Below are 23,693 nucleotides of genomic sequence, written 5' to 3' on the forward strand. Positions count from 1 at the left end.
GAGAGGAGAGGTGCTCTCGGATCCGATTCACGCTCACTAGTCTTAGGATTAATTTAGATTTCCACAACTCTTCACAGCCACACTGTGCAACATTCACACTCTAATGCGTAGTTTGCACTGGTAGGCAGTTCCTGTGAAAATGAGGCACTGAAAAGATGCCCTTCCTCCCACTCTACAGCTCATTCCCTGACTGCTATTATTTGTTCTGCCCCCAGGGCTTAATAATGTAGCTGACCGTGTTCTTTATTTGTTCCTGTTCACTGACACTTAGGTGCCTTTGCTGTGCGATGTGAAGTCAAGAAATGGCAGAGAGTCGAACAAATGGGAGGAAAGGAAGCCAGGATAGAGAAACAGGAAGTGGAGGAACGCTGCAGGATCCTCACACCTCGTCTCTTGGCCTTTCTCCAGTCAGTGCCTCCTCCCTCGGGAACAAGAGACATCTTCCTAGAGGGATTGTAATCCAGCTGACCGGGACGGAGGGTGAATGGGACAGCCTGGATGAAAGTGAACTCATCTTCTCCCTTGATCGTGATGAGGACTACCCTTCGATATCTCTCTCCAAGGAGAGGACGCTTTCTGACGAGGACGGTAGACGGTTGCAGTCCCAAGCCTTCCATGTCCCTCTTTCCCCTTCGTCGCCTGGATCTTTGGGAAACTTCTCCACTGCTGGCCCCAGCTTCCTTTCCCCAGGTCCTTCTTCGCCCACCCATCGACCCCTTGCCAGTCTTGTCAAGTCTCTTTCGACAGAACTGGAACTCAAAGAAGGCTCAACTCTCAGGCCAAAGCCCCTTCTCAGTCTCGTCAAATCGATCTCGACTGAAATCTCCCGCTCCGAACCTGAGGTATCCCAGTCAAAATCCGACTCACGCCTCAATGTCCACTTGTGGAAGCAGCTTACACAACCAAAAAACCGCACCAATGGGGATTCCCGCACTGCACCCCCTTCTCCTTGCTCCTTATCCCCAAGTGGAGAGGGTTCAAAAGGAGGGTTCTTCAAAATGGAGCTGGAGGACACCAAGAGGAAGCTGTCGGAGGCCGTGCACGAGCCTTTGAGTAGCATGTTAAGTAAGATCAGGAGAGAGGAGAGCACTGGAAGTCCCAAACACCAGGGTAAGACGCAGGGTAGCTCTAGAGGACTGGGGCGAGAAAGTAGCACAGACACGGTACTTTCAGAGTCTCCTGTGAGGAATGCTAAAAAATCTGATGCTGATGTTTTGCCTGTGTTTGACTGGCCTTCTGTTAGATCTCCTGGGAGAAGATTTCATCGCCTGTGCCCCTTGCATCCCAACAGACTAAGCCGACAAGACGAGGAGCTAGAAATTTGCACAGATGGTGACACGATCCAAGTGTTAGCTTTAGAGACTCACAGGAAGGCAAAAAGACTACCTGAACCACTGATACAGACTAATACCCTTCCTCAAACCCCTCATCCTCTGCCACGGATGAGTTTATTCTGTGTAGCAGTGCTGTCCTATGGATATTTCATCTTACCTCTCAGTCCATACTTCTCTGGTCTCGCTCTGGGGTTAGCACTTGGCTTTTTGTTGGGATTGATGCTCATCAGGATGGGTTCCTCAAGGTCCTACTGCTCCGATCGGTCATACAGACAAACACAGACTTTCTTGGATGGAGGGATTCTGAGAGGAGGGACCCTCATCACTGAGCCTGACACCATCAAGGTAAATAAAATCCTTTATTTCTCACCTTTTTTTATCTTCTCAGTCTCACGACTATATTCACACATTTCTCTGATTTTCAGAAAAAAAGTAGAGGAGTCATAAAGAGCCCTGTCACTTTTATTTCTCTGATATCTAATGCTCAGTCCTAAGTAAGCACAACATGATGTGTTAATGAGCCTCAGGTTTGCCGGTAGGTTGACAATGATAGCTTTTGATAAAGCCGGACAAGAGGTTTCCATTAATTTCCAGTCCTAAGCTAACTGGCTGCAGCTAAATGCTAAATCTTAAAACCTATCAGCCAGATCTGTTGTGCTCATTAACATCTCATCTCCACAGATTTCTGTCTTTCAAACAACCTTAAATTTTAGATTAAAACATACAATATAACAGCAGATTCATACAAAAACACTGGGTTTAGGCTTGGGCCCATGAAAGGCTCCTTCTCTGATACTCTTCAGTCCCGCATGGACTGCATAATGGGACAGGTAATGGGACTAACCTTGCAAAGCAGATGGATTTGCCAGACTCCATCCCTGTCATCAGGCAAATCCATCTTGAAAAGCTCCACTTCACAATGTTTGTGCTGCACTGAACACTGTTTGGACCAATCAGCATCATTTGAGGAGAATGAGGCGGTAACTATAGGGAGGGTTTAATTTAACTCAAAGCTGTTTGCAATGATTTCCCCCAGTGCGGTGATTAGCTTGGAAACTGTCAGTTTAACCAGAACTCGACTACATTTCTGCTTGAAACAAGAATAAAAACAAGATTAAAAGCAAAAGTTTTTGAGCGTTTGGGTGGGGTAGTTGATTTTATTCACAGAAAAGCTCTGCCATTAACAATCTATGGCAGCGGTAACCTGTCAGCCCGAGAGAAGCTCATGCATTTAATGTCATCTTGTCTTGTCACTCTGATTGGTCTGTCATGAATGTGACGGACTAAATGTTCCTCCAATCACCTTCCAACAATTTTCTAAAAAGTCCTGCCCTTCCCAAGTGCTTTCTCTGGGAGCTTTCCCAGATGAATGTGAAATATTTCCATGCAATGGATGTTTGAAACAGTCAATCTGGTGTGTTAGGTTAGGAATCGGTACTGCTCAGGAGAGGGTCAGCTGCTGGATACAGGCTTTCCCAGCCTTATCCAGCTCACTGTATAATGCTTTCCAGGGACCTAGTAGACTGGGGGCATGGATTTGGTGCAGGCCTAGATAATGACCATTAGGAGGCCAGAACAGTACAACTGGACACAGTACATAGAGTCAGTTGTCTTGAAATCGAAAGGTCCTGCAGTCACTTTATGTGTCCTTGGGGGTGGCCAATTCTCCATAACAATCTCTGCCATCAGTGTGTGGATGAGGAGTGTAAGGGTGTGAATATTTAGATGTGATGTAGTCAGATGACTAAAGCACTTTACAAGCACCACTTTACAGGGTCAAGGTTGAGGCAGCAAAGTGACTGACCAGCATATGCTCCCATAAATAGGGTTAGGACAGGACGGGCTGGATTTGGAGAGAACATGCATGTGCTAGGGTAGGGTCAGGCTGGATTTTTGGGCCTTATCCAAGCTTTACTACTTCCAAAACCATTACCTTGCCCACGGTAGGTTTGGCACTGCCATGCTAAAACCTATAGAGACTGCTTTATAATAAAAAGATATCAGATTATCGCATAGCCTCGTAAATGGTCAATTAACTTTTCCAAATATAGAGCTTAAAAATGGTATATAATGGTATGCAAAATACTTTATAGAACTTAGATTTTGACAGCTATTTCATTTTAAAGAAGAAAGAAAGTTTGTGATCTGCATATTTGCAGCTTACACAAACTGATGCACAATAGGACGTATAAAGAGCAGGTGGAAACCTTTCACTGCTAGAATGCTACATGGCTACCATGGTTATAATAACATGGCCACTGTGGGATTTAAAGTAATCACAATTTAATGTTAATCCATCTTACTCTCCTTTTTTCCTCTTATTCTGAGGCTCTTACACTGCAGCGATGACGTACATGGGAGAACCCTTTTGGATTCCCCTTTGAGAGGAAAAAAATCAGAACAAAATGAAATGTAATATCTTTCTGACTCTGCCATAATAGCATTAAAGAGGACTATTCTGACAGGCAGTCTTTTGGAAACAAAAATATCACAAAATATCATCAGAAAGCCTACTTAGTGAAAGTGACTGCCTTCTGAAAGCACTTTTTGAAAGGTATATCGAAGCACTGTAACAGTCTTCTTGTAATTGGTTTTCAGTCATGCTAATTTGCTTTTAAAAGGAACAGTTGCCAAGTCACCGCTGTACCTCTGGCCACTTTTTCCTTCACAGATTAAAGCTTCTGAAAGTGGCATAGCGACTTCATAAGATGCCCTGAATGCAATTAAAAATGCCAATAATAAAAAGTGGCTGAGCAGCAGAGGTAATTACTGTTCTCCTCCTGGCTGAGCTCCACTCAGGGAAACAGGAGAGGACAGCCGCCACCCAGACACCACCACTTCCACAGGCAATTAGTGAGAATACAGGCAGGAGCAAGCAGTGATTTGTCAGGAGGCGAGTCGCACTGATGGCTGGATTTACTGTCACGACACTGAGATGATTCCCTTGTTTGGTCATTAGGGGGTAAAGTTCCAGTCTGAAGCTAGACCTGCAGAGTTTCTGAAGGGTTTCAGGGATGACAGAATGAGAAAGGTCAGTGTTTGATAGTTGGCGTAAGACCTTTAATAAACATAGAAATTCAGTTTGTACAATGCATGGTTTAATGAGGAGTATTAAGAAGGAGCAAGACACTCTAATAGGGGAAAAAAGGAGGGAATGATTCAGCAAATGTCCTACCGAACACTTAAGCATATGTAAGACTGAGGACTTAAGCCTTTTCCATTTTAATATTTCATAGAAATAAAAACAACTGATTGACTTTAAATGGGATTAATTTTCCCCAAAATAAAGGGTTAATTCAGTTTAAGCTTCAAGCTTATGTAAAACATAAATCCAGGCACAAAGGTCTCATGGAGGGGCGCAAAGCTTTTTCAGCTCTCAGGTTAGAATTAGAATTGCACATAACTAGAATCATGATAACACACTTTATGAATAGTTTATACAAAGATCTTCTGGTAGGAATAACACGTTTGCATGTTTCCTTTGGGTTTTATCAGTGAAACAACTGAAAGTAATGATTTTTAAAGTGAGGGGGGTCTGAATGGGACTTTTGAAGCTGTTAGTGGACTTACTTTTGGTCAGCCTAACACCAGGCACAGAGGTGAAGCTGAGGAAGGTCTGCCTTTGGACAAACAAAAACCATAATAATAACCATATTAACAACAACAACAACAACAACAACAATAATCATAATAATGATTATAATTATAATTATGATTATAATAATTAGAGTAATAATAATAATAATAATGACGATGATGATGATGAGAATAATAATAACAATAATATAAATAATAGTAATAATTAATGATAATAATAATGATAATAATAATAATAACAACAATAACAATAGTGGTAATGATAAAAATAACAATAACAATAATAATAATAAAAGTGATAATAATAATAATAATAATAATAATAATAATAATAATAATAGAGTAATAATAATAATAATGACGATGATGATACTGAGAAAAATAATAATAATAATAGTAATAAGAATAATAAGAGTAATAATAATAATAATGTTGATGATGATGATAATGACAATAATAACAATAATAATAATAGTAATAATAATACATGAAAAAATAACAATAAAAACAAGAAATAATAATAATAATAATAATAATAATAATAATAATACATGAAAAAATAACAATAAAAACAAGAAATAATAACAATAATGATAATATTATGATAATAATAATAATAATAATAATAATAATAATAATAATAATAATAATAAATGAAAAAATAACAATAAAAACAAGAAATAATAACAATAATAATAATAATAACAATAACAATAATAATAAAAAAAGTAGTAATAATAATAATAATAATAATAATAATAATAATAATGATAATAATAATAGAGTAAAAATAATAATAATGATGATGATGATGATAATGAGAATAATATTAATAATAGTAATAATAATAATTATTATTATAATAATAATAAATGAAAAAATAACAATAAAAACAAGAAATAATAACAATCATGATAATGATAACAATAACAATAACAATAACAATAATAATAAAAGTTATTATAAAAAAAAAAATAATAATAATAATAATCCTCCAGAAAAATAAAATGGAAAAAAATGGTCGCCTTCTATGGTGTGTGCATATAAAGGCATGAGCTATTCAGACCATATTCTATTTTTGAGTCAGGCTGTAAATATGTTTATTTCTTCTGTGAAAACTGGCATTTTCAACAGCTGTGTATGGGACTTTCTGTCACATACACAGAACTGGACAGGAACTGCAGATTTTGCTTCATTTTCAACACCAGCATTGCTGCCTGGTTATAACATTGTAAATTTTGGTGCAAGATCTAATTTACCACTTCTATCAAAGTTCAAGTTGCAAAAATGACATTTATGAGTGTAGCCCATCATATCTGTGGATTCAGTTCTGGCTGGAAAAAAAACATGTATCCATTAATCCTTACTCATAACTGTCTGGAACCCTGTAAGTATTTAAATTTAAAGCCTGGTCACTTATACTGGCTTGGTGTTGTTGCATGTTTTGAAAAAAAAGGCCAGTCTCCCTCAATGAGGCACGTTCAGTACTGTGCAGAACTTTAAGGAATGTTTGAACCAAAAATTGAAGCTGCATGAAGGCGTAGATGTGGCAGGTAAACTGTCTGAGGGCACCACTGGACAGGAAGGAGGACTGACAACCCTGGTTGTCTCTGGATGTCCTTGCATATTAGCAGGTGCATAAGAAAATACTCTGTTGAAACAGTCCACACCTTTGGGGTGGACTTTTTAAGTAAGTGGTGGATGTGATGAGTAAGCATGGCCAAGAACAGGGTTCGTCAACTACATTTGTGCAAGGGCAAGCTTTTTTCTCTGGCAGACGCTGTGGAGGCCAGACTTTAATGTAAACTAAATTAAAATTAACATTTCAGTCCAACTAACTTATTACTGTTTGAATATTTTCTGCCAAAATGTAAATAATTTTTATCCTTAATTCATTTAGTCCCAACTGCCTATACTGCAATTTGCCTCTAGGGGGCGAATGAGACATTTTGATTGCTTATTTCTAGGGTTTGATGCTTATATGCTGTCTCATGACTGGTACAGATCTATTATTTTGATTCTAAGGTAGGAGATATTGAAATTTCTAAGGGCTCTACATGGAAATTTGGCATGGTAATATCAGCTTTAAAAACAAACAAACAAAAAAAAAAGGACTAATGCAAGAGATGAGAGAAGAGATGTCCCAAGAGAAGGCAGGTTAACATCATATACTGAAGTTTAATAAAAGCCTGGCGTTGTAATGATAGGACTGTAACTATTAATATTGCATATTTAAAATCAGATGTTTATGAAGCACTTGGACGTTAAAAGCAAAAGCTCAGCAGCTCAGGGGGGTTTAATAAACATAAATCAGGCTAAGCAGGGAAAAGTCTTAGAATATTCAAACAAAAATGTAGAGAGCAAATGCAATCATAAAAGGTCCATAAGAGTAACACAAATAAAAAATGAAAGCAAAAAGCACCAGTCCGTCATTTCTAATGATGCTGACCTAAAATTCCCTTTGCAGCATGCATGTACTGTACACATCCTGATCAAGGCTCTGTTTGTTTTGATTTCTGTTTACATGGATTGGTTTACCCTAACCCTGACCCTTTTCTTAATCCTGGCCTTTACATCTGTAACTGAAGTTTCTGATTGGTGGAGTCAACAGCAGCAGAAAGCCAGGAAGCATGTGTTGCCTGTGAAGTCAAATCCAGGGCAGAATATCACCCAAAACAAAATCTATTTTTGTTGTGTTCCATGCATATTCTCTGGTTTTATTATTATTCTGGATGAGTACTCCTCTGAAGCCTTAGATCACCTTCTGCACTGCTTTCAGGACACCGTTACACAAAAACAGCAATAGAAATATTGATTATATACAAGTGTATCAATGTGAATCTAAAACTCACATTAAAAATGCACATTTACAGTCACATTTCCTCCCTTTTACCTCACTTTATTAAAACATTTTTTTAAGATTGAAACAATCCCCAAACATCTGCTTATCACTCACTTGAAGCTGCAAGGGGTGATGATTTAATTAACGCCTCCTTTCTGCCTCTTCAGGGCTGGATGAACGAGATACATGACTACGACCCAGAAACCTACCACCCAGCCATGACTCACTCCGTGTTTGCCACCCTGGAGGGCTCCCGTCTCCGTCTGGATTCCCCGCGTAACAACATCAGCCGCAGGGCGGCGTACGATGAAAAAGTCCAAGAGGCCGTCTTCATCAAGTCGCGATCCTTTCAGCTGGCACAGAGCCAAGTACGATGTTAACCCTCACTATCAGAGTTAATTGTTTTAACCTGAGGCGGCTGTGGTTGTTCACGTGTCAAGTAGAAAGAAGAGAAGTGACCTAAAAATAAAATGTTCTGCTGATGTCCTGACTATAACAGTAACATGTAGCATGTATGCTAAGGTATTCTAATTAGCACTTGATACAAAATCACTTTACAGTGTGAACCAAATTACCTGGGGGCAAGATAACTAGTCAGAGGACTGCATTAGATGTTACAGGTAATCCTGAGCAGGACTGTACCAAATATTAATTCATGGTGTTGCAGAGGAAAAGTCATGGGATCACAATGCTGAGGAAAACGGTATTAATCCAGTGAATGCACCATGTCATAGCAAACTAATACCCCATGAAAATCTGTGTCTGGAAGTTTCTGAAAGGTGTCAGGGTTGTGTACTTATGTTTTTGATCGGGGGGGCTGGTAACCTGACACACCAGATGGGAGTGTGAAACACATCCATCTGGTGTGTCTTCAATAGGAAATAGAGTTGCACAAAGGACAAGCATTTGTCAGCTTTTTCTGTCTCTACTATTCACAACCCTTCTTTAACTCCTTACACTTAAATAAAAGCATCCTGCTGTACAAACCACAATTCCAAAAAGTTGGGACATTGTATAAAATGTGAATGAAACCTAATCTGCAGACCCTTTTCAATCCATATTAAATTGAATACAGCACAAAGACAGTATATTTTATGGCAAACTCATAGACTTTCTTTTTTGTAATTAAAAACACATTCTTAATTTTATGCCTGCAACACATTCAAAAAAGCTGGGACAGGGTAGAGAACAAAAGACTAGAGGAATTGTGGAATGCTCAAAAAAAAAAACAACAACAAAAAAAAAACACGTGGCCTAGCAGGGGCACCGACTAGCCTATCCCAGCTGTAAACGGGCGAGGGGCGGGATACACCCTTTACTGTTTGCCACTATAGAGAAAAGCAGCCAGGTACATTTACACTCACACTCAAGGGCAATTTAGAGTTGCCAATTAACCTGACAAGCATGCTTTCACACAAATGACAAGCATTTTTTTGTCTCTACTATTCGCAATACTGCCTTAACTCCTTACACACACACAAAAATTTCTGTGTACAAACCACAAATCCATATTAAACACATATTCTGAATACTTCAAAAAATTGTATTTTTGTAATATTAAATATCTTGTTGTTGTGCTTCAATTGAATAATGGTGAAAAAATAATTTGGATATCACTGTATTCTGTTTTTATTCACATTTTACAAAATGTCCCAACTCTTTTGGTATTTTTATAAAACAGGTAAGTAGTCCTAATGCTCACAAAAATCATTAAGCTTTTCTTTCTGCAAATGGGCATGAGTAATGTTAATTATAACATTATCAAAGCTATAACAGAAAAAAGAAGTGGTTCTAATATCAGTTAAACGTTTCAGTTTCAATCAATAATGCATGATTGGGACTTCTGACTGCATTACCCATTGAACAGTTGTTGTTTGCATTGACACAACAAAACTCTGCCACCATTCCCCAAAGGTATTCCTGCTGCCATCTGTGCTGGCTCGAAAGAGAGTGTGGAACCCAAAGTACCCCATCTGCATCCAACTGACAGGAGGAGTAAACCCCCAGGAGGGTGAGGGGGGAAGGTCAGAGGAGGGTCGCGGAGAGGAGCCTGGAGCCGAGCCTTCAAGTCCACAGCTAAGTTCCTTAAAACTGGACCATGAACTTCCCACCACTCTATACCTCTTCGGCCGCACTGGACGAGAGAAAGAGGAGTGGTTTCATCACTTCCTGTTAGCGTCCATGGACACAGAGAGGGACAGAAAGAGGCCTGGCAGATGTGTGTCCAGATCGGGTATGAGAAACGTCAATAATGCATTAGAGCGTAGACATAAGGCAGCTATAGAACTGCTGTCTATGTGTGGATTATGGATTATATGCTCCAATTCTTTGCATTTCTAAGCCAATCCCTTTCAAGGGAACACATCTTACAGTTGTTTGGTGACCTGTTGGATCAGAAAAACATCTATCACAGGATCAAGCTTTGACTCAGAGTAAGTGTCTGAGTTTACAGAGCAAACACAACCCATTACTATTTATTTACACATGGAAATTAAGAAGAATGGGTTTCTTTTTGGACAATAATATTAGAAATATTCAAGGTTTTATTTTTGTAGGATTGGATGCTGAGAAGACTTTAGAAGAAGACATCAGGATAGATTATTTTGAAGGCAGCAAGCCATGGACGACACATGTAAGGGATGTGTGCTTCAAGGACATTACTCTTTGAAAGTTAGCGGCAATTATTCAGAGAAAATTTAAACAATTGTTTGTTAGATTGATGCTAAGAAAAAAAGGATCTAAACCCCAGAGTTTACGCTGAGATGCATCTACCCTGGAATTTCAAATAATGTCGTTCTAACATCATAAACAGGGCTGTGAGTGAGGGGGGATAAGACACGCCCATTTCCTATAGCGTCATAACAAAATCCCTCACATTTTTTTTCAAACTGGTCTGTCCTAAGCCCTCATCAGTCAAGATGCAGATCCATGCTCCCTATCTGCTGTTACAGCGGTTGTTGATATGGCTGTTAATATGGACCAGAGAGGCATTGTGCCACTGTTTCTCTTGACTTGTCAAAAGTTTTTAACCCAGTTGACCATGGACTTCTTATGCAAACAGAACTACCCGTGTAATAGATGACAGTGTATGAAAGCTGGAAATATTCAGTCTGGGTTTTTACCATTAACTAAAGATGTCCCACAGGACCCGGTTCTGGGCCCATCTATATTGTATCCATCTCTATGCTGATGATGTGATTTTATATTGCTTTGCTGATTCTGTACAGCTTGCTGTTGAGAAATTACAAATTTAATTTAATATTCATTAAAAAAGCACTTTAAAGCCTTAAGCTTGTTCTTAAGTGTAGCAAACCAAATTCAAGAAAATTGGGGCTGAAACAAACCAGATAAATGCCCGATAAATTGTTTCGTATATCCTCTGCATGGGGAATATTTCACAGTTATCTGGGAAACCTCCCTTACAAAGTGTTGGGGGGGGCAGGACTTTTTGATAAAACCTCAGAAGGTGATTGGACAAACGTTCTGTCACATTCATGATGAGCCAATCAGAGCAAAATGTCAAAATTATGTAGTAGACATTAGTGTTGTGGTACTTACGAATGGTCTTGGTCTTGAGATCGGTCTCAAGACCGCATTTTCAATGTCTTGGTCTTGTCTCGGACTCGAGAGCATTTTTACTCGGTCTTATCTCGGTCTAGGAGTGGCTGAACTCGGGATTTTCCATCAAGACTGGTCGAGACCAGCAATGATCTGCTATTCTTTGGCTTCATTAATATGATGATAAAGAGAAGCACTTGATAAACAACAAAAAGCTACACCTGCAAAAACTCAGACATCAGTCCATCTTATTCTTGTCAGAAATACCTCTGAACACTTACTCTAGGCCTCATTCACCTGACAACTCTAGATCTAAAATAAATCAAAAATAATTCCAGACTTGTCAGTGGCTTTTAAACATATCCAAGGATTTATTTTTTACAAGAAGTTACTTGAACAAATTTGTTGTTTTGCGATTTGAGATTTTTACGTTTTGCTTTGAAAGAGTTGCAGATACCTTGTTTTTATCCGTCAAATTTATTAAAAAGAAAACTCAAATTAAAGAGAGAATGCTCTTTAACTGTTAGACTTTGTCATGGTTTTCAAAACAGATTTTTATGATCTTGGACCTGTCTTGGTCTTGGCTTGTCTCGGTCTTGGTCTTGACTCAGTCTCGACCCCCAAAAGTCTTGGTCTTGTCTTGGTCTCGGTGCACTCTGGTCTCGGGCAAGTCTTGGTCTCGGATAATGTGGTCTTGAGTAAAACACTAGTAGACATACACAGCTTCAGTGCTAACAGCCCTAGAGTGTTTGTAGTGTTTGGTGCTTGTTGGAAAGGAAACATGCAAAAACATCTCTGCTGAGAGAATCTCTAGGTGTGACTCTTTGCTCTTGTTTTAAACTAAAAATGTGGTCAAGGTAGTATTAGGCTGCAGCTTTCCTACAGCTACATCCAAGCTAATCGCTACGATGGCGACTAGCTTACAGTACAACTCAACCACACCTGTAACATTTGCAAACTCGTGCTGAAACAGGCCGGCAGAAGAGCAGGAAACATCTTTTCCATTATGAAAAGCTTTCAGTGTAGCTCTTTTCTCTTGTTTTAATAAAGAGATGTGATTCAGTTACAATCAAACTAATGCTATACTAAAGCTACACCTAAGCTAACCGCTACACTGGTGTCAACGAGAGAATATAGAGGACGAAGCAGAATTCTAGTTATTCTAAAGATATTTGAAGCTAATTTAATGACAGTTTTACACAGTTAACAAGGGAAACAGGGGCTTACTGATCAGCTAGCTAGCTGTATTGCTAGCTTGACAGTGTCTGTTTTATACTGATTTAAAAGAGGACGTTTCTTAGGAGCTGGCTAGTTTTGTTCTCTCAGTTTCCAGTGGCATATTGTAGGGAATTTTTAAAGAAGCCAAGTAAGGCAGCTCCTACAAAACCATCACAGTGCAGACACTCTCTTTTAGCAGGTTATTTCTAAGCATTTAAACACACAAATACCATTGTAGCTACTTGACCTGCACAGGCAGATTAATATTTTATTCAGGTAACACAACACCAATCTTAACTTGGTAATGATCTCTTCATGTTAGCTGTCCATGGTTGTTAATTTCATGATTGTTAAGTCATTAACCAAAACATTTTAAAGATTTGGAAAATCTGCTGTGAACCGTATAGCTCTTACAGATAAATGTTTCCTGTTTCCTTCCAGGTGACCCAGCACAGACACAGAGTGTTAGCACAAGCAGCAGAGGTCCCAGCAGGGTGGGCAGCAACGACGAAGACGCCCCCTCCTCACCTCCAGTCTCCTCCATCCCTCCGGCTCACATCAGTCAGACCTCCAGTAGCATCAGGGGCCTTTCACTGCTCGACTACCCCTGCTACATGGCTCGTCTCTTGGCTATGGAGGAGCTCACCCCCCTCTCCAGTGCTGGAGTTAGCAGCACTGAGACAAGCCCTACCCTCAAAGGAAATGTAAGTTAGAAATTCATGTTGGCAATCATTTAGAAAATCTATAAAAACTTCCAACATTCATGAGCATATTTTCCTTCTATTTTAGTTTTGAATTGAACCAGCCACACTTTTCTTGTCCTCGTCTTACCCTGACTTAAGTCTTTTTTCTACAGTGTACTTGTGACCTGTCAGAGTACCCCGGGACGAGCCAGACTGCTTGGGCGAACGCTTTAATTGGTCGAATCTTCTGGGACTTCCTGCGCGAGAAGCACTGGGCTGATGTGGTTTCCCATAAGATTCAGAAGAAGCTGAGCAAAATCAGAGTGAGAACACAGTGACTATGAGTCATTTTGACAGACAGGTGACTTTTAATGAAGTGTACTGTTAAAAATATAACATTTATCTTTTACAGCTGCCTTACTTTATGAATGAGCTGAAGTTGACTGAGCTGGATATGGGCTGCTCAATGCCACAGATCACGTCTACCTCCAGACCAGAGGTCAACCACAGAGGTGAGAAGATGTTGGAGGGAAAATATTTCACAAAACAAATATTCTACATGCAGGCCTTAAATGCACAGTTTCTAAATTCTGCCACCAATTAAGAGAATAACAGAAGATGATAAGTAGAGACCCGCTGCTGCCCTGCCCACCTCTGTTGCTTACTTCTTGTTTTGAATTGAAGACTGTGTTCTTTAAAATTTGCACCTCCTAAGGTGTACTTACTAACTCATCACTTTGGTATGTATAGATTTAACATAAAGAGGGAGAAAAGCTGTTAAAAAACTTTAATGGTTAATGCTGTGAGTGGTGCGTGTAAGGATACTTCCTGACTGAATGGCGGTAGATTAGAAAACAGTGGTAGCAACATGATCCATGCTATCATGTTTGTGCTTCAATTAATAAAATAAAAAGTTATGATTCATGATTTAATGAAAAATGTTTCAGATGAGCATTAGATAGAATAAAACATACAACTGAACAAAGAGACTAGCCAAAACAGTGGGAGGACATGATTCTATGTTACAAGACCGTCTTGCTGCAGACCTCATCTCATCCACTCTCACAGACTGTTCATCTGAAAGTCCGTATATGTCGGAATGGAAATACGCTGAACATGCTAAAACATTAGAGTTAAAATCAGAGTAAACTTTGGTTTAGGGTTAGGGAAGGAGTTGAAGTAAGGGTTAGGATGCCAAAAGTTGAAAGTAAAAAATCTGGCCTGCAAACCTGATTACAAAACCTTTAATAAAGTTAAACAGTCTGCTTACAGAAAAAAGCTCTGTGAAAACACTCTAGCTGGATGTGTTAGAGTAGCTGCGTAGAGTAAGCTATATAGCTAACGGATCAATGCAGCTAACATAGCTTAAGCTAAGCTCCCAAATTAGTGACCCAGGCTACATTATCTGTGTAGCTAAATTGGCTTTGTTTGCTAAAGCTCAGGTTGCTAATTCTAGCTTAGCTATAGATAATGTAGCTAGCGTAACTAAAGCTAAGCTCACAAAGCAGCTATGAAAGCTATGTAGCTACGCTCATTGTAGCAATGCTCTATGTAGCTACCCTAGCTTCAGCATCCTTTGCTAGAGCTAATGTTGCTAAACGCTTCCATAGCCACATATGCTTATGTCAAAACATTACTTACAAAATTACTGTAGCTATGTTAGCTTTAGCTAAAGCTAACAAAGCTACATCAGCTTATGTAGTAGCATTAATTGTGTAGCTATAAGCTTATGTAGTAGTGTTAATCATGTAGTTATCATAGCTGTGTTAACTTTAGCTAAAGCTAATATAGCTACATTAGCTTATGTAGTAATGTTAATTATGAAATGAAGCTGGCGAGTTATTTCTGTTGATAATCAATAATTCACACTTGATATGCATCTTAATCAAATCACATGGCTCACATCCTCCTAAATTAGTGGTCCATTTAAGTTGCAAGATTTCCGGTCTCTTCCTCTTCTCTGAAAATTCCCCGCTCTGCCCTAGATCAGCACTGTGCTCTTGGTTTAACCCACCTCCACCCCAGCATCCACCTGTTGGCTCCGAATGAGGGTTTAAGCTGTTATCTTATCACTCCTCAATTCTGTATGTAAAAATCTGCTAGGAGTGATTAAGTCGGAGCCTGATGCCAAACATATTATGCCATAATAAAAGCTTAAACAAACTACAACATGTGATTATTGGCCAAAAATGTAGTTACTGTAGCTATGTAAGGTTTGCTAAAGCTAGAATAGCTACATTAGCTCATGTATTAACGATAATTACATAGGTATCGTAGATATGTCAGTTTTAGCCAAAGCTTAGATAGCCACATTAGCTCGTGTAGTAACATTAGTTATGCAGTAATTGTAGCTATGTAAGATTTGCTAAAGCTAGAATAGCTACATTGGCTCATGTAGTAGCATTATTACATAGTTATTGTAGCTATGTTAGCTTTTGCCAAAGCTATTGACGTTAATGTGAGCCACTGTTCGTGTAAATGCCTCTAAAGCAGGTCTAATACATAATTTAATCCCATATTATACCTCTGACCTTTCTCTCAAAGTCTGGATGTACACCAGTAATATTCTAGGACTTAAATTTAGAGTTCCCAAGTATTTCAGTAAGTGCCTTTTAAAGGGTTAAATTGGAATTTTAAGCTTTTAAATCACTTGTGATTCCAATCACAATACATTTTGATGGGATTTTTTCATTCAAAAAGGAGCCACAGGCTGATAATATTCTGGTCCAAAAGAAGTCAGCAGCACAAAACATGAATGAGATGCCAAAACAGAAGGGCAGATGCAATAGCTGTTCATGCTTCCTTATGCACTGTTTTCATGGAAACAAAAAACATGTCATATCTGACACAACGGTTTTAACAGACAACTGTTACGACTGAAAGTAATGGAACATTTCTCCAGCTTTTAAAACTGTTTGAGTAAGAACTCAACTAAAATATATACAGTATGTAAAACATTTTTACTAATGTAGACATTTCAGAGTGAAAAAACTACATATTTTACCTTTAACACACAAACACACAGCATTATGTGTGAGAAGATGACAGGTTGTTTTGTGAGTAATGTGAGTGCTGCAGGGCTTCAGATCAGACGCTGTTATCCTGTTGTAATCTCACACAGCCTTCAACATTAAGAGCATGTTGGCCTGTGAGGGAGATCATGTGTGCACGTTTGTGTTGTTTGTTAGTGTGTGTGTGTGTTTTAAAATCAGACAATCTGGCAGACCACATTCCTAACCATGAGGAGAATAAATGTGTGTCAGCGTGTTTTTCTCCACCCACTTTGCTGTTACACAACCGCCCGTCAACAAATTATCCTGTTTGCTGCTTCTCACTCGGCTCGGCCCTTGCATTTTTCCCGTAAAGGGGATTTATAATCCTCTGTAATTTTTTATAAATTTAATTTCAAGGCTCGATAATCACACTGAAAGCTGTTTAATCTGCCCACTGAGCGGTGCGAGTCCAGATTAGGCTTCGAGGCTTCACAAGCTTTGTCTTAATTTTTGGTGATCTGATGATGACCCCTGTGTGCTGCCCCCTGCAGGCCTGTGGGTGGAGCTGCAGATGGTCTACACCGGCGCTTTGCAGATGACCCTGCAGACAAAGTTTAACCTGTCCAAGCTGGGGAAAGACGGCGGGCAGGAAGCAGACTGCACGGCTGAGACTGGTAGCCCACGGTCAGTTGTACACTCTCACAGCTGTGCATGTGAAATGGTACTTCTATTCTAGATATCACAGTCAGAAATATTAAAAGATCCTCCTGTGGATAGTTCATATTGCCTCCTATGTGAAGACTTTGGGATTTAATAAAGTGTGAGACAAGTTTTCATTAAGATGGAGAAAATGAAAGCATCACAGTCAGTCTATATCTGGATTTTAAGTCCTTATGCTGGAGCCCCAAACCAGCTATAATGTGGCGCAGCAGCATTTTATTGAACTTTCCCTATCTGGAGACATAATTCGGTATTTTTTCTACATACAAGAAGCCAGAGCACAATAGTTGAAATGGCTGAGTCATACTCTGGGTGATGACTGAGCAGCCATTTAGATGCTAAATCAATGGAGTGCCACTTTAAATCATCAATCATCATTTTCTCAGTCATCTTAAGACAAATCCGATCATCTTACTCAGGCTAAGTAGCAGGACAGATAGCCCACATTACAGTAAAGCCTGTATTTTCATTCTTATCATAACACTCACAAATACACAGCTACACACCTCAGTGTCTGTCCCCTGATCCCTGCAGAGCAAAGCTTCACATCACATTGATCAGCGTTACATCGGCTGAGGATTACAGTCCACGCTGAGCTTTACATCAGCTGTCTGTGAGGCTTTGCACCCACACGGAAAACTTATGTTTGTTGATCTTTTATTAATCTTTTCAAGCTGGGAGACACTTTCACTTTGACTTGCAAGATTGCCTCTAATACAAGCATCTGTCTATAAGCCTTGTAAAAATTTAAATCATTCAGTTCTCATCTAAGAGGCTAAATATTGCTGGTGTCAGGAAGAAAACCTTGTATCTCCATTTTTCATGATTTTATTTTATTTTTTAAACAAGTGCTATTGGTCATTCTTTACACCTGTCAGGGGGTTTTAACAAAATTTAAGGCAATAAAAGGGTTAAATTAATTTAAAAAACAGATTTTTTTCATTCTCTAAAAAGTGATGATTTGGGAGATACAAGGTTTTGGCTCAATGCCAATGCTATGCAACATCCTATGTGTTAAAATTATCCATATGTAGGAATACTGTTGAGTAATGACTTCCTAAAAGATACTAAAGTCAAACTTAATGTTTGTTGTTCTCAGCTGTACATTCACACTCAGTATGTTTACATGCAGCTAAGTTTAAAGAGGGTTATAGTGGGATGAATTTATTTAATGTCCACTCTATGATTGAACCCTTTCAGGGTCTTTCTATTGGCCTTGCTAACACATCAGCATCAAGATGGTACATGACAGCATGTTGTAGTTTGTTGAATGGTGAAAACATGGACAAATTTTAAAGTTTTGTAAATTTCTTTGCCTTACTTTTTAAAACATTTCTAGGTGCTTTTTATGCCTTTACTGACAGAGGAGGACAGTGGACAGAATTGGAAACAGGGATGAAAAAGCTGGGGAGAGACATGCGGGAAAGTGCCACGGACCGGATTAGAACCTGGGCCAACCATGTACATGGGATGCGTCTTAAACCAATAGGCCACCTGCGCCCTTTTGCTTTATTTTTGAAACAAAAACAATGTATAATATGTAATTTGTTGGCACGCTTCTGCAATAAATCTCAGCCGTAGCTGAAAAATTATGTGAAAAATTATTAGCGCTCTTTCGGATTTCTTATATTTTTGCTTTTTTTTTTACACTTGAATGTTTTTCATAAACAAATTTTAATATTAGACAAAGATAAACCGAGTAATACAAAATGCAGTTTTTAAATGATGATTTCATTTATGAAAGGAACATCAAAATCTACCTGGACCTATGTGAAAAAGTAATTGCCCCCTGAATTTAAGAACTGGTTGTGCCACTCTTGGCAGCAACTACAAGCAAGCGTTTGCTATAACTGACAATGAGTCTTTCACATCACTGTGGATGAACTTTGATCCACTCTTCTTTGCAGAATTGTTTAGTTCAGACACATTAGAGGGTTTTTGAGCATGAATGCCCTTTTTAAGTTTCTACCACGGCGTTTAAAGTAGAGCTGGGTTTGGACTTTGACTAGGCCACTTCAAAACCTTCATTTAGTTTTTTTTTTAAGCCATTCAGACATGGACTTGCTGGTATGTTTAGGATCATTGTCCTGCTGCATAACCCAAGAGCGCTTGAGCTTGAAGGAACTGATGGCTGGATGTTAACCTTCAGGATTTTCTGGTAGAGAGCAGAATTCATTTTTCCATCAATCACAACAAGTTGTCCTGAAGCAGCAGAGCAGACCATCACACTACCACCATGCAATCTTTATGAAATGCTGTGTTAGTTTTATGTCAAATATAACGAGGCGCACACCATCCAAAAAGTTCAACTTTTGTCACTTTAGTTCACAGTGGTTTTGGCCTTCTTCCATGGATGCCCTTTTCCCCCCTGTCATTCTTTTTGTTGAATCATAACCTTAACTAAGACCTTAACTGGTCTTTAGATGTTGTTCTGGGTTCTTTTGTGACCTCCTGGATGAGTCAGGTTTTGGTAGGATGGCCACTCCTGGGAGGGTTAAACACCGTTCCAGGTTTTTCCCAATTTGTGGTTAATGGCTCTCACTGTGGTTCGCTTAAGTCCTAAAGCCTTAGCCTTAGTTACATTTAAGTGATTTCTTGATTCAACAGGTCTGGCAGTAATCAAGTCTGGGTGTGGCTGGTGAAATTGAGCTCAGTGAATTCATGATTTAACAAGTGGATGATTACTTTTTCACATAGGGCCATGCAGGTTTAGATGACATTTTACCCTAAATAAATGAAATCATCACATAAAAACTGCAACTACTGTTGTTGGACCTAACACATTAATCCGGCTTTGTCTACTGCATAGAAATCTACTTACTTATGGGATGGCATAAGGGGGGCTGGAACTGAGGGATGAAGGTTTAACTTAAGGGAGCATTGTTTTGGTCCATAAAGCTGCTCTCAAAGTTGCAAAGTAAACCTTTAAATTTAAAAGAGTGATTATCAAAGCTATTGTTTTACTGTATATCTACCCTGCTCTCTTCCAGCTGCAGGCCTATCTTTAGTGTGTTGGCTGACAGCGATGAGGAGTCCTCCAGCGCTGGTTCATCTGATGAGGAGGAGCCTCTTCTCTCTGAACCTCAGGGTCCAATAGGAGAGAAGGGATCTGCACCAGCTACTGATGGGTAAATACGACTAAAATAGAGTAATGTTGCTCTAAAAAGAGACATAAGTTAATGAGAGATTCCAAAGGCAAAAGTTAGTAGGTGGTATTGTAGTTCATAGATTTAAACAAACAGATACCAACAAAGGAGGAAGGTGTTACTTTAAAAAAGTAGCAAAAGGAGGTGTTTTTTCTGGAACAGTCACTTGACTGCTATCTCACTCCAGCTGGATGTTTACTTTCACTTTCACGTTCTCCTCTAATCCTCTCACAGCACAGGGGGTGGAAAGACAGGAAGGAAGATTTTGAGATTTGTGGACAAAATCACCAAATCTAAGTATTTCCAGAGGGCCACAGAGAATGAGTTCATCAAGAAGAAGTTTGAGGAGGTGTCCAACACGCCCCTGCTGCTCACTGTTGAGGTCCAGGAGCTGTCAGGGAGTCTGGTCATCAACATCCCACCACCGCCTACTGACAGAATATGGCAAGTACTAAGGCATTAGGATTACTTAGGACCAGATCCATAAAAAGAATAGGACGGCTATTTGTGCATGCTGAACCTGGGCAAAATGACAGAAAAAGGAGCATTGTGGGCGTGTCAGAGCCAGCATTTGATCAGAGCAAATTCTTTAGTGGATATGGTGCAGAGACAAGGCAAAAAGTGAACACTAATTCTACCCTAATCCTGTTGCTATTTAAGCTGCCCCTAAATGGCTAAAACTTGGATGTCCTTGAGTTTGGTGATTCCACAATGGCAGGTTCCCAAAAGTGAAGCCAAAACATCTGGAGCTCCCCCTGCTGACTGGCTGCAGTACAAGCTCTGCCTCTCATGTGAATTTAAACACTGATGGATCAAACTGTGACACAGAAATACACATAAAGGAGCACCGGGTCTCATCAAAAACATTTTTTCTTATAGTTTCTGTCTGTAATGCCACTTTTTAACATTTCACTTTTTGCCTAAATGTTTAAACAGTATTATTCAAAATAGTCTCTGCTTCTAGTGCATGTTTTTTCTCATCTCTTTAATGACTTTTGTTTGGAGATCAACATCATTTTTGTGCTTTTAATGAGGAAAATTCATTTCTAATTGAAATAGAATACCATTCTTTCAAGGCCTTATTCGTTAATGCTTTTACAATTTATCTAACAAAAAATTGTTACATATACAGCTTCTTGTTGACCAAATACAACCCCAGGTCCATAAGTTGGATTTGCAAATCTCATAAACCCACTTAAAATATAAACAGACATTTTACCATTCGAAAAATATGTCAACCTTTTGAATTTGATGGCAGTATTCCATCTCAGAAAAGAAAGGGTGACAAAAGGCTGGAAAAGTAGTACAAATAAAAAAACAGCTGGAGGAGCATTTTTCAACTAATTAGGTAATTGGCAACAGGTCAGTAACATGACTGGGTATAAGAGGAGCATTTCAGAGAAGAAGTGCTTCTTAGAAGAAAAGACGAGAAGACGTTCACCAAAAAAACTGCATAAAAATTGTGGATCAATTTCAGAAAAAAAAAAATTCTCAACAGAAAATTGCAAAGACTTTGAATATGCCACCATCTTCAGTAAATGATAACAAAAGATTCAGACAATCTGGAGAAATCTCTGTGCCCAAGGGACAAGACCAAAGGTCACTATTGGATGATTGTGATCTTCAGGCCCTCAGGCAGCACTGCATAAAAACAGACATGGTTCTGTACTGAAAATCACTGCATGGGCTCTGGAGGTCATCTTCAGCCAACACATTTCTCCGTGCCATCTACAAATGCAAATTAAAAGTGTAAACCACAGAAACCACAGAATCCTACATCAGACAAGAATGGGACAACATTCCTCTCCCAAAACTCCAGCAACTGGTCTCCTTACTTTCCAGACATTTACATACTGTTGTTAAAATAAGAGGTTATGCTACACAATGGTAGACATGGCCCTGTCCTTACTTTTTTGAAATGTGTTGCTGCCATCAAATCCAAAATGATATACTGTGGGAGTCAGATTGTAAAACAATTGTATTTGAGCAAAAACAATGTTGTGACAAATCTTCAAAGGTTATCAACCATGAAGGAAAGTTTGCAGTGCAAAAGTCTTGTGCTCTCTAGTGGACAAACTTTGTACTAAGAGAACACATGATCTGTATTGATTTTCACCTTATCTGACTTTATTGGTATATGCTTTGCTACAAACAGTATTCATCATGAATAATATATGGACAAAAATGTTTGAAATAAGCCAGTCAGTCTGTGATTTATCAGTGAAACTCTCTTTCTATACTGACATTTGGATGAGCAGCAGGTTGTATTTGTGTCCCTCTGCACTGTGACTCAAGTTTAACACGTCGTCTCCTGCCAGAGAACATTTATTTATTTCTAAAATCAGTTTGACATCAGCTCTGAGCCTGTTTTTTACACATAATTGGGAAATGTATGTGATGGATTGGGTCATGTTGTTCTCTCTTCCATAGGTACAGCTTCTGTGTGCCCCCTAAACTAGATCTTCATGTGCGTCCTAAACTGGGAGAGAGGGAGGTGACTTTCTGTCATGTGACTGAATGGATTGAAAAGAAACTGCAGGACGAGTTCCAGGTAAACAAAAATAAAATACTCTATCATTTTCTTTGTTTTTGTTCCACTTTCTCACCTTTTTGTTCATCTCCTGCAGAAAGTGTTCGTTCTTCCGAACATGGACGACATCTACTTACCCCTGATGCATGCTGGGATGGAGAGCCTTCAGGCGTCGCAGCGTGCGTCCTCCCGGTCTCAGCGGTCCCAGAGCTCGTCCACTGAGTCCATCGAGAGGATCCCAGCTGAGGTGTGTGGGGCCGAGTCTGACTAGTGCCTCGCTGATTAAAAACTGTATTCATAGTCAGAGAAGTGGGAGAGACTCTGTGGACTAAACTTTGGAGGGATGCCTGAACAACAGCCTATGAAGGGTTAATTTTTATCACTCCATGTGTGATGGAGAGTGTGTTTTATTATGGAAGACCTCACAGAAAATAAGTGAAGATACAGTCAGAAAGAGATTATAATACATCACTGTACAAACCATTAAAACCTTTTGACGATGTTTACATTTGAATGACCCTATGACAAGAATGCTGCTTTAATGTTTACAGCTCAGTGTCACTTTGGATATAAAATGAAGGACATTATTAAATAAATGTTATTTTAAAAACTGTAACTATCAGTGTGATTCTCCCAGACTAATATGAATGCACTAAGAACATTTGAAACATTGTGAGACAAAAAGCACTAATACTCATGGATTTCATGTTTTACTACAAGCTTATATATATATATATATATATATATATATATATATATATATATATATATAAAGCAATAAAGTGAAATAATTTTAAAAAAACTACAAACCCCAACTCAAAAGACAGTTATTTGCAAATCCATTCAAACCTAGGTTTAATTGGATACAGCACAAAGACAAGACCTTTCAAACCAAGAGAAAACAAAATTACATACCTGCAGGTGTTCCAAAAAAGTTGAGACAGGAGCATGTTTACCACTGTGTAACACCTTTTCTTCTAAAACTCTGTAAGCATCTGGAGACTGAGGAGACTAAATTTTAAGTATTAAAATGTGGAATCCTTCACCATTCTTGCTTGATGTGCAACAGTGC

At 39.0% G+C, this 23,693-nt stretch overlaps 1 protein-coding gene across 1 annotated transcript; it reads left to right on the forward strand.

Moving 5' to 3' along the window:
• Positions 1–302: 302 nt before the first annotated feature.
• tex2l (testis expressed 2, like) lies at positions 303–22,932 on the forward strand. The gene is made up of 11 exons (XM_041816388.1): positions 303–1,679; positions 7,941–8,141; positions 9,688–10,006; positions 12,991–13,253; positions 13,406–13,555; positions 13,645–13,744; positions 16,777–16,909; positions 19,936–20,073; positions 20,326–20,535; positions 22,522–22,642; positions 22,719–22,932. The coding sequence occupies exons 1-11, from the start codon at positions 303–305 to the stop codon at positions 22,890–22,892; spliced, it is 3,186 nt and encodes a 1,061-aa protein (XP_041672322.1). The 3' UTR covers positions 22,893–22,932.
• Positions 22,933–23,693: the final 761 nt, after the last annotated feature.

Source organism: Cheilinus undulatus, linkage group 20 (genome assembly GCF_018320785.1).
Source record: "Cheilinus undulatus linkage group 20, ASM1832078v1, whole genome shotgun sequence".
NCBI classification, from domain to species: domain Eukaryota; kingdom Metazoa; phylum Chordata; class Actinopteri; order Labriformes; family Labridae; genus Cheilinus; species Cheilinus undulatus.

Excerpts from the sequence above, each read along its gene's own strand:
- tex2l (XM_041816388.1), top strand. The coding sequence starts at position 303 with ATGGCAGAGAGTCGAACAAATGGGAGGAAAGGAAGCCAGGATAGAGAA. Across the intron at positions 1,680-7,940 it reads CTGAGCCTGACACCATCAAG|GGCTGGATGAACGAGATACA; the intron begins GTAAATAAAATC and ends CTGCCTCTTCAG. Across the intron at positions 22,643-22,718 it reads AACTGCAGGACGAGTTCCAG|AAAGTGTTCGTTCTTCCGAA; the intron begins GTAAACAAAAAT and ends CATCTCCTGCAG.